The sequence below is a fragment of the Aspergillus udagawae genome, assembly GCF_001078395.1.
Source record: "Aspergillus udagawae IFM 46973 DNA, scaffold_9, whole genome shotgun sequence".
Lineage (NCBI taxonomy): Eukaryota > Fungi > Ascomycota > Eurotiomycetes > Eurotiales > Aspergillaceae > Aspergillus > Aspergillus udagawae.
Window position 1 is genome coordinate 432,933 of NW_025091272.1, and position 10,897 is coordinate 443,829.

Below are 10,897 nucleotides of genomic sequence, written 5' to 3' on the forward strand. Positions count from 1 at the left end.
GGCTCGGGTAATCTTCTCCTTGGCCCACTCGAATTGAGGAAAGTCTGAAGAAACACGCACCTAAGGAGGGGTGTTCATGCCTTGTTCTATGGGCGATACGATCGTGAGTTTATGAGAAGCGGAGCTAACAATTTTGTAAAGTTCCTCGGCTGAGATTTAGATCAAACATAGAAGCTCGGAGGACATGAGTCGTAGTGACCTGGTCAGGCTTCAGTCTCAATCATCTAAAATACCGTAGACTAGTACCTCGATGATAGAAAATTTCATACACATCACAGGTATTTGCATTGTCAGAGTTGATAACTCGTTGTCTCCAAATAAACACACGTGATCTAATTGGGGGCTTTGCCCCAGATAAGCATCAAGATGCGGAGAAAAGACATCTTTCTTCCCGACTAGCACCTCACTTTGTAGCTACTGCGGAAGCATCTACAAGGATGAACCCTTATACCTCGCTCAGGGCACCCCGAGCCTTGAATCATGTCTGGTAATACCTTTTGGACGGCTCTTTTTTCGTAACATGGACTAATGCGACAGTTAGCGCAAGGCATTTTAGGATCGGACTTACTACGAAGTACACGCGTTTGGTATGCAATCGACGTAACTCTCAGCCTCGAATCAGTCACAATCTCGCGAATCAGTCATGTCGCTACCTTACTAACCCGGCAATTCAGGCGGTCGGCTCCAGGGGCCTGCCAAACGCAGTCCGCCCTTTGGCCCTGAATCGGCAACCCGTGCCCATCCGCCGTTACTCAAGCATTCCGCCTGAAAACGAGACAACGTCTGCGCAGGAGAAGCAGATTTCTTCAGACACTTTCTCAGAGAGTGCAAAGAAGACCTCAACGACGCCTGCAGCCGAGACCTCAGCGACGGATGAAAGGAAATCTCCATCAGCAGAGCCTGTGAACAAGACATCTTCGACAGAGGCCAACGGAAACACATTGGGAGATGGAGACGGTACAGCGTGTATTAATGGAAAGGAGAATTTGACGGCGACCACAAACGAGGCCTCCACAACCGATTCAGAGACAGCTGACAGGAAGACCAATGCGGAGTTCGATTCAATACCGAAGAATGCTGCGAGACGATTTGTTTCAGTGCGCTTAGGTCCTCTTGGATCAAATGTGACTCGTTACGGGGAGTTGTAAGTCAACCCATATATCATATAGCTTTCGCCTTTATGTTCGAGAGGAGACCACTTGCTGATAGCTTATAGTGGACCGTTTTTCCTCAGGTGAGCTGACTAGTATTCGCTGCATTCGTTATTGACGCTCACAGTGCTTTTTTGCACCTTCAGGGAAAATTGCCAGTGTCCATTGTGCCTCCATCCAGAGACGAAGCAAAGATCCGTGGATACTTTCTCGGTACGACTTGCCGTTCCTTTTGGCTGCCTATGTAGTTGCTAATCGTCTTTCACCTGTTTGCATTTTAGATACACCCTGCGGTCAATGCTAAAGACATCATATACGGTCCTAACGTCGTTGAAGTACTCTGTGAGTTTACAAACGTTAGGCCAGTGGACAAGAGGCTAACTTAGTCTAAGTCTCTGATGAACATAAGGGACTATATCCATATTCATGGTTAAATAGTCATGTCAACCTCACCACCGAGAGGAAAACATTCTCTGCGCCGTTCAAGTTCAGGTTCGTATTACCTTCATTCTGTAAATTATCGAATTCCATTGACCCGTCATCGCTAGAGAATTCTCATCCTACAATCCTGATCAAGACTCTTACCCTGAAGTCGAGTACTCCAAAGTTATGTCTGACGACGCCGCGTTGTTAGCATGGCTTGATGAGATTGTGAGTTCCTCCTTCACTGAATATATGCTCAGCAGCTCACGCCAGTCAAGTACAAATGGGGTTTCTGTTTTGTGAAAGGAGTCCCTGTGGATCCTGAATCAACCAAGGCACTTCTCGAGCGGATTGCCTTTATCAGACACACTCATTACGGTAATACATTCTCCCCGCAGGCTATTGTCACCTTCAACTTTTCTACACGAAGAATACCCTACTAATACATCAAAGGCGGTTTCTGGGACTTTACATCGGACTTGACCTTCAAGGATACTGCCTACACCACGGAATTCCTAGGCGCGCATACAGACAACACATATTTCACTGACCCGGCTAGACTTCAACTCTTCCACCTTTTGTCGCACACAGATGGCCATGGCGGGGCCAGCTTGCTTGTAGACGGTTTCAAGGCTGCCTCCATCATGCGACAAGAAAATCCAAAACACTGCGGAGTCCTTGCCGCTACCAAACAACCATACCACTCAAGTGGAAATGAGGACGTATGCATACAACCCGCAGAGCAGGCCCCTGTCTTCAAAATTCATCCCGAGTTGAGCCGACTGTACCAAGTTCGATGGAACAACTACGATCGAGCAGCGAAACGAAACTGGGGATTGAAGGAGCAGAACCGATGGTATAACGCAGCACGCCATTTTAACAATATTATCCAGCGCCCGGGCGTAGAAATATGGACACAGCTTCAGCCCGGAACTGCCCTCAGTAAGTGCTTAAGCGCCATTTTGAGGGACTAGGCTAATTAGACTTCTAGTTTTCGACAACTGGAGAATGCTTCATGGTCGTTCCGAGTTCACTGGCAAGCGGCGGATGTGTGGTGGATATAGTATGTTATACTCCTAACTTTCTTTCTACTGACTCTATGACAGTACTTTCTCTTACTAACACTTTATTAGTCAACAACGACGACTTCATCTCACGTTATCGGCTTCTGAAATATGGAAGAGAAAAGGTTATCGACAATCTGGGTAACCTTGCTTACTTTAAGGGTAATCCCAATCTGCTGCTGTAAGCGGAGAGCCCAAGTTTCCTTGCTACAGGACGACTAAAGGTCAACCATCATGGAACGCTTGGGAAGCCCCTAGTTGGGAAGGCTATGTTGTCGGAAATGTAACATAAGATGTGCTGTTAGGCGTACATATCAGATAAAAAAGCAATGAAATTCAGCCCAAAGTCCTCGGATGGCGATGAGCGGAGACAATCGTGGAGAATGCTGGTAGATATCAGTCACGTGATGTAGGCAGAGCAGCTGACGTTTGGTTGGAGCTCAGAGCATCGCGAGGACAGCTTCAACCCTCCCACCTTTCATCTCAAACTCCCAACCTTTTTTTTTCTCTCGATTGCACACACTCTTACCCTTTGATTCGCAAGTTCAATTAGCTCACATACTCCCACATTTCCCCTGTTACCATGTCGACCCTTGAAGATCTGGAGGATCTCGAACGCGAGCAGAGAGACAAGAAGAAGGACCAGGGCGATGGTGATGGCCAGCAGCCTGGAGGAGATGGAGATGCTGAAATGAAAGATGCTGATGCGAAGAAAAAGGATGAAGAAGATGATTTACTGGATGAGGAGATTCTCAACTCGAGCACAGCAGACATTGTCAAGCGGCGACGGATGTTGGAGAATGAGCTCCGCATAATGAAGAGCGAGTACCAACGATTGACACATGAACAGAATACTATGCGGGAGAAGGTGAGGGATAACCAGGAGAAAATTGAGAACAACAGGTACGACATGCTTGTCACCCTATCCACTTCAGCTCTGCCCTACTGCCATTTATTCCCGGAACACCGGAGCGGTGGCGATGTTACAGGTCTATCACTGGGATTTATCTGAAAGCGTTTGATCACTCTTCTGAACAATTTTATTCACAGACAACTACCATACCTCGTCGGAAACGTCGTCGAACTTTTGGATCTGGATGTTGAGGCAGAGGCCGCCGAAGAAGGAGCCAACATCGATCTTGACGCTACCCGAGTGGGCAAGTCCGCTGTCATCAAAACATCGACCAGACAGACTATCTACCTTCCTCTCATCGGTCTGGTAGATCACGAGAAGCTCAAGCCTGCTGATTTGATCGGTGTCAATAAGGATTCATATCTGATTTTGGATACACTACCTGCCGAGTATGACAATCGTGTGAAGGCCATGGAGGTCGACGAGAAGCCGACAGAGAAGTACACGGACATCGGTGGTTTGGACAAGCAGATTGAGGAGATCGTGGAAGCCATTGTATGGCCGATGAAGGAGGCAGAGCGATTCACGAAGATCGGTATCAAGGCACCAAAGGGTATGTCAACCGTCTTTTTTCGAACCCTGCTTAGTTGCCGTTCGGCCAGCATCCCTAACACATGTCTTCTCTTCTGCAGGTGCTCTGATGTACGGTCCTCCTGGTACCGGTAAAACCCTTCTTGCGCGAGCTTGCGCCGCAGAGACAAACGCTACTTTCCTCAAGCTTGCTGGGCCTCAGCTGGTGCAGATGTTCATCGGTGACGGTGCCAAGCTGGTCCGGGACTGCTTCGCTCTCGCCAAAGAGAAGGCTCCTTCGATCATTTTCATTGACGAACTCGACGCTGTGGGTACCAAGCGTTTCGACTCCGAGAAGTCCGGTGACCGTGAGGTGCAACGGACCATGTTGGAGCTTCTAAACCAGCTTGATGGATTTGCTTCGGATGATCGTATCAAGGTCCTGGCCGCAACAAACCGTATTGATGTCCTTGATCCCGCTCTGCTCCGTTCCGGTCGATTGGACCGCAAGATCGAATTCCCTCTACCGAACGAGGAGGCACGGGCAAACATCCTGCAGATCCACTCACGCAAGATGGCTGTGGATGACGGCGTCAACTGGGCCGAACTGGCTCGAAGTACCGATGAATTCGGCGGTGCGCAGCTGAAGGCCGTCTGTGTAGAAGCGGGTATGATTGCTCTCAGGAAAGGCATGAGCAAGGTCGGACACGAGAACTACGTGGATGCTATCGCTGAAGTCCAGGCCAAGAAGAAGGATACAAACATGGGTATCTATGTCTAGAGATATTACATAATTAACGCTGTTCCTCTTGTCTAAATCCCTTTCCACCTACCTTGGAGGCCGTGTATTTCCGTCCCTAAGTCGTTCAGAGCCTGTCATCAGTATGCATGCAACCATGCTCGTTTCTTATTATTTTGCGATGTTTTTGGGATCTGTTTGGCAGATAAATAAACAGCCATAATGGTATGAATAATTCTCATGATCCTGGGGTGAATATCTGGCAAGAAGATACGTAGTGTTGGAACCATGTGGCACCGACGCATGTCTTTCGGATCTCTTTTATCTGGTTTTATTAAGCGAAATACACGTTATGTATAAGGTATCCGACCATGACTTGTGTAGAAGTTGGACTCAGTGCTGTACAGAGTATGCTCATCAATCACGAGTAAGACAGGAAAGCCCCCGAATGGATGAAAGCAGGAGGAAAGCCAAACAGGGACACTGAAGGGGAATATATATATCCAGTCGAATGAGACTCCAGCAGCGCCTTACGAAATTCAGAGATATTAGCCTCCTTACTCATAAACGAGGAGGGAGAATGGAGAAAAGATACATGTCCAGACATGAAGTCGAAATTCCATCCAACATGCGAGTAGATATGCATGTATGTGTCCATGATAAAATAAAGGAGAAACAGCTCGTCCGAACCATGTCGATGGTCGGTGTCGATTTCCACCGATGAGGTAAAATCGAGATAAATCAACCGATGAACGCCGTCGTGCTTGCACGTAAATCCATATGACTTTGTTCCATTGTATGCTGCTGGGTTTGAGACAGAAAAGGAAAGATGCGGAGTACATGTTGCATCGTGGTATAGTACTGCATCAGGTAAAGCATCGCATCGTAGAGTGCTCAGTCAGAAGAGGCCTTTGACGTCAACGGTTTCGACACTTCCTGGACGGTCGCGTTCCATATGGAACCACCAGTCCCTGCCTTTCTTGTGACTGTAATTCCAGGATCCAGTACAGGTATCCTTGTCCCAGGGAAGCCCGGTTGGAGACGTCAGGCTCATGGGAGTAGACGGGGTCGTAGGCGTGATAGGGCTTGTTCCCGACGCTGAGCGACTACCAATGCTGCCCCATCCAAATCTCGTGGCAGTCGTGGAAGCTGGGGATGGCGGCGATTCCTCAGGAGGGGGAGGGGGAATCAGGCTACCTTTGCTGCCGAAACAGTTGACCCCGACTCCGGCAGCGTAGGTCAACGACTGGTTTGAGGCAAGGATGTGCTTCCATCCAATGAGGCCGCCATCTGCATCCTGACCAGGTAGGTCGGGGCGGAGTATGAACCGTGGTATTGAGACATCTTTCTCCGTAGTTCTACTACCCACCCTGCCCATGTACGCTGGCATACGGAAGTTGAACACCGTGACTGGGCCATTGCGCTCTTCCTTTGCCCTCCCACCAGGAGACGGCCATCCGTATTGGTCCATGTCTGGGCCAGGCTCATCATCTGAAGCGTCCTCCAAGGCATTGTCGGGTACGTACGAATCTGAGTGATCAGTGATGAGAACTTGCATTCCGGTTTCCGTATCCTTGGCAGCCATGTCAATGAAGGTCTGCGCCCGTATCCGTGCCGACGTTAAATTGTTGCCCGCTGGGAGGGCCAATGGGCGGGTATTAACAGAGCCATGAGAGCTCCGAGGCAGGCTGTATCGGTCAGAATTGATCAGGGCCTGCCCTCTAGGAATCGGCTGGCAGACAGCCTGGAGAATTCCTGGAGGCTCTATATCTGAGGGTGCTCGAAGGGTCTCCAGACGGGGGAAACCCGAGCAGAGAATGCTTTGAGCCAGATGAGAGTTCGGTGTGTTAATATGCTTTGGTGGCTTGGCGAATGGGGCACAGTCTAGTCTCGTCAGGGCAGTATTCGGGTTGGGACAAGCGACGTCCCAATGCAGATGCTTGAGACTGGACGACGCGAACAGCGGCTGAAAAACAATCCCGTCGGCATTCAACGTCGGACAATGGTTGGTCTGCACGATCTTGAGACGCTCTAGATTTCTAAGCGAGGCTAAAATCTTTGAGATTACAAGCAAGGATTGAATGTTCTGTTCAACGAGAGCCAGGGACTTTAGCGAGCCAGACTCCGGGCGGGAGGTGTACTGTGAGAGGCCGGTATCAGTGATACCTGGCAGGCTTTCCAGCCGAAGCGACTCTAGAGGCGGTAGACACAGCAAAGCACTATCCGCGAATGCATCAGCATCAAAGGATGAGATGCAAAGATGACGCAGCGAGGGCAATAGGTGGAACATGCGAAGAAAGATGCTCGGCTCGAGGGCACTTTTTCCGTTCAGCGCATAGAGCATTAGAGTATCCAGATTTGACCAGGAAGAGTGGTAATCCAGAAACTCGAACATCTGCAGAGGACCCAAGCTGCCCGGGCAAGAAGTGTTGCGCGGAGAATCTTCTTCGGAGACCTCCGGCCCCTCCCCCAGGATCCACGTGTGTTCCTTGAGCTTCTTCCGTGTCGATAGTGCATGGGTCAGACGATCGAACTCATGGTTGTACGCGATGGTCAAACCCAACAACCGTTCCAGGTTGGGGCACACCATTACGACGGAGGCGACGAGGTCTCGGTATTCTTGCCATTGGTTGCTGTGCTTGCTTGTTGTGAAGAGAAGGTCCATCTGCGGAACACGAAGCTCCAGGACAAGGTTGGCTAACGATTTCCTTTCGCGTAGGGTCCGTCTTAGAAGTTTTAGGCGGCTGCCCCTTTTCATCCGATATTTTTTCAGCTGAGCAGGAGAATCATTTCCGATAATGTGGATGCGAGTATAGCTTCATGGCAAACCTCGTCAGCGTTTCAAGACCATCAAATAGCTGTGGTCGAATTCACTCACAGTTTGGCTCGAACAACTCTTTCCCATACTCGACAAGTCAAGGAAAGAGCGTACAGGTCGCGCTGAAAGCATGTCAAACAACCAGACTGGTTTGGGCCTGTGTGCAGAATCTGTAGTTGGTTGAGAATGCCATCATATACCTCCTGGGGTAGACGCTTGAAGACCGGCTCCAGAATCTTGTCCAGCGAAGCAGCAGAGTCGCAAAGGCGATATGAAGAAGTAGGTGAGGAAGGAGAATAGGAAGTAGGGGAAGTCGAAACACTGTAGTTGCTTTTGAATGAAGAGATGGACGACTTTCGTGAAGGAATTTGCTGGACTGTCACCCCATAGGCAGCATCCTTATAATTTTGGACTTGGCCATGATGGGGGATTGTCGTATAAGGCACAGCAGCGGTCTCGTGTCTACTGGCGACGACGCTCATTATGGACCGTATATAACGAGCATTAAAGATGTAGTGACCAGGGGGATGAGAAAGTAAAGTAATCCGCAAAAGGGGAGCGAAGACGAGCAGGATGGAGGCAGGCAGCGAACAGAGGGTGGGGAATCAAAGTATGGAAGACAAAGAGTTTAAGAGCACTTCTGGTATGAAAATATATCCACTTTTGCAAGTCAGTCAGTGATTCGTCCAAGCATCGAAGGGTAACTGAAACCCAGGGCCGATAAGGAACGCGATAGGGCACGATGATGGAAAAGGGAAAGCAGAAAGAATGAAGCTCGAAGGAGGATGCACAGAGAGTGTTTGTTCCGGACAATATGGCTGAATTAGCAGAAGTAGTAAAGGAATACTAACTCAGGGTCATCGACTGTGCTTTGTGATTTTTGGTTTCCCCATTATTTCTCCCTCCCCTTTCAAGTCTTGCGGTTCGCGAAGTTGACTTTGCAAGCTCCAAATAGAATTGTGTTCTTTGTTTCCACATACCATGAGCAGGAAGGGTTGACCAGTCAAGAGGAAGAACGGGACGGCACTCCAAGGCCGATCATCCCCACAAGAGGAATGAGACTCTTAGTCGGGTTTCACATATGTGAGTCGCAGCCTCGTAGATATTTGGACCCTTGGGTTGTTGGCATTATTCATGCAAGTGCTCCGTAGCACACCCATGTAAATGCAGCGAGGTGCAGCAACTCCTGTTCAGGAACTGTGGAGAACTCGTGCCAAACGTGCATGACAAGCAGTCGAGGCGTCAACCACAGAGAGGGGGAAAGGGGCCACAGATGTCCAGTTGGCTGCAGGCGCACGCGGCAAGTAACGGGAAAAGGACTAAAGAAAAAAAAAAAAAAAAAAAAAAAAAAAATCGAAGCCAGAACTAATGAGTTAGTTGGAGAATTGCTTCTGAATGCGGTTGTGGCACTGCCTGATCCAGTAATGATGAGAACACACCTAAACACAAGCCCCCAGCGTTCAGGTGATGGGTTCGTATTACGGAGACTATAAGGAGTACCTTGACCCCTCTGATGAACAGTTTATACCATTATTGTTGGTCTTGGTCTGCGACTTCCCACAGCTGCGGACGGCCTGAGAGCCGGAGACATTCCAGTATCCGTTATGCACAACATTTGACATAGAGGCAAGAGGGTGACGACGATGGTGGAGTGTGGATATTATTCGACGGTCACCCGCGACATCAACAAAAAAGGGGTAGAAAACACTAGTGGTAGATAATCCTTGGATACTAGATGCCTCGACACCTGTGGCATGGAGAATCCACGCTAGTCTAAGATTGGTTAGTAGAAGAGGGCAGTTTATGGTTCGCGGCAGGAACACAACACTAAGCCTAATCAGGCAAAACTAAGTTCGTTAGCTTCATCAACCTGTGCTATACCTTATTTAGTACAAATAATTTACATCAGACTTTACCTTACGGATGGTTTGGCCCCTATCTTTTACCAAGACTTCATCCCTCGAGCTTGCTCCTGATCTTAGAGTCCCCAGGTCCCGAAACACTCAAGTGGTATCTAATTTATTTTTTTATTTTTTTTTTTTTTTTCGAAGCACTCAAAGAGCTCGTCAATTGCAGCCATGGATCCATAGGCAATCCATACCCACATTCATCAAGAAGTGCCATCGAGGTAACTTGTTGGCCCAGCTGCTGCATATCCTCTCTGAACTTCTCTATAGGTAAAGGTCTGTCGTTTTTCTGTGCTTGGTGAGAAGTACTGATCGACATTATTATTAATATCATTATTATTATTATATGCGTTCTTAATATATCAACATCAACTCGAGACAAAAATAGGATTGCCATGGAGCTTGGCAACTGTTTCGTCCCTCCGAACACTTCGGGAAAACGTCTAGAATGGTAATGGAGGGGTTGACAACCATGGCTTCTCATCACCATTTCGATAGATGCACTTCCTCGAGACCGGATTGAGTCCACCGGACAACGAGAAATCTTCAGTGTAGACTGGGTCTAGAGGATACTAGTAAACAGGTAACGTTGCTCTTTCACCAAAACGATGACTTCGGTGCACTTAGCGGTCAAATGCCTTTGCCGGTGTCTGAACCCACAATTATAGCGTATTACCATCGGGACGCACTATCCACATAGTGCACCGTCCGGGAATAACGTGGCGTCAAGTTAACAGTACGTAGTGAAGTTCAAGTTGCAAACGGAGGCGGTCAATCTTATTATGCGCTTGGCTCGGCTATTCAAGGATGAGCTCGACTTGTGGCTGAAGTAGCCTATTCTTACTAGAGCTCATAGTTGATAAATCAGGGATCCCATGGCTCATATATTCTCATGGTACATGACGAAGGAGCAAAAGAATAATCACCTAGCTGTCTCTGTCTTATTCTTCCTGAACACCCGAAAATGGAATCATGCTTGTTCAACTTCGGTGTTTAGCTTTTGATATACCGTTCTGGCTCGACTGACTCTCCTCTGCAACATGACATTCTTTTTCTGAAGAAGATTAGTAGCTCGTAATTCCTTCCGTCTGGCGGTTCCGATTCTTGTTTTCTGCAGGGACAATGTGCTTTGGCTTGGGGGACTTAAGGAAAGCTTTCTTGGCCCAGTAAACTCTCATCTGGTCCCTTTTGCGAACTCGCCTTGCTGCTTTGACATGTTCCCGGCAGCGAAGATTCTTGCCCTTGGTATTCCCTATTCTCCATTTCCGCGATGAAAAGAGGCCAATAAGAGAAAAGTCACAATGAGGGAAAGGGGCAAGTGGGTTGAGGATAGAGAGAGGAAGGAGAGATGAAGATGGGAGAGAAGGAGGGA

At 48.5% G+C, this 10,897-nt stretch overlaps 3 protein-coding genes across 3 annotated transcripts; 2 read left to right on the top strand and 1 right to left on the bottom strand.

Moving 5' to 3' along the window:
- Window positions 1–480: 480 nt before the first annotated feature.
- Aud_010398 (putative trimethyllysine dioxygenase TmlH) lies at window positions 481–2,823 on the top strand (the record flags this gene model as incomplete). Its single annotated transcript, XM_043295241.1, has 12 exons — window positions 481–487; window positions 538–587; window positions 675–1,144; window positions 1,217–1,234; window positions 1,298–1,364; window positions 1,433–1,493; window positions 1,544–1,643; window positions 1,700–1,802; window positions 1,853–1,952; window positions 2,028–2,516; window positions 2,566–2,637; window positions 2,708–2,823. The coding sequence occupies 12 exons, from the start codon at window positions 481–483 to the stop codon at window positions 2,821–2,823; spliced, it is 1,653 nt and encodes a 550-aa protein (XP_043151176.1).
- Window positions 2,824–3,221: 398 nt separating this feature from the next.
- On the top strand, window positions 3,222–4,842 carry Aud_010399 (proteasome regulatory particle base subunit RPT5; the record flags this gene model as incomplete). Its single annotated transcript, XM_043295242.1, has 3 exons — window positions 3,222–3,541; window positions 3,689–4,104; window positions 4,184–4,842. 3 exons carry the CDS (start codon window positions 3,222–3,224, stop codon window positions 4,840–4,842), a joined length of 1,395 nt encoding a protein of 464 aa, XP_043151177.1.
- An 856-nt stretch (window positions 4,843–5,698) lies between these two features.
- Window positions 5,699–8,100, bottom strand: Aud_010400 (uncharacterized protein; the record flags this gene model as incomplete). The annotated part of the gene is made up of 2 exons (XM_043295243.1): window positions 5,699–7,616; window positions 7,679–8,100. 2 exons carry the CDS (start codon window positions 8,098–8,100, stop codon window positions 5,699–5,701), a joined length of 2,340 nt encoding a protein of 779 aa, XP_043151178.1.
- Between the last annotated feature and the right edge of the window lie 2,797 nt (window positions 8,101–10,897).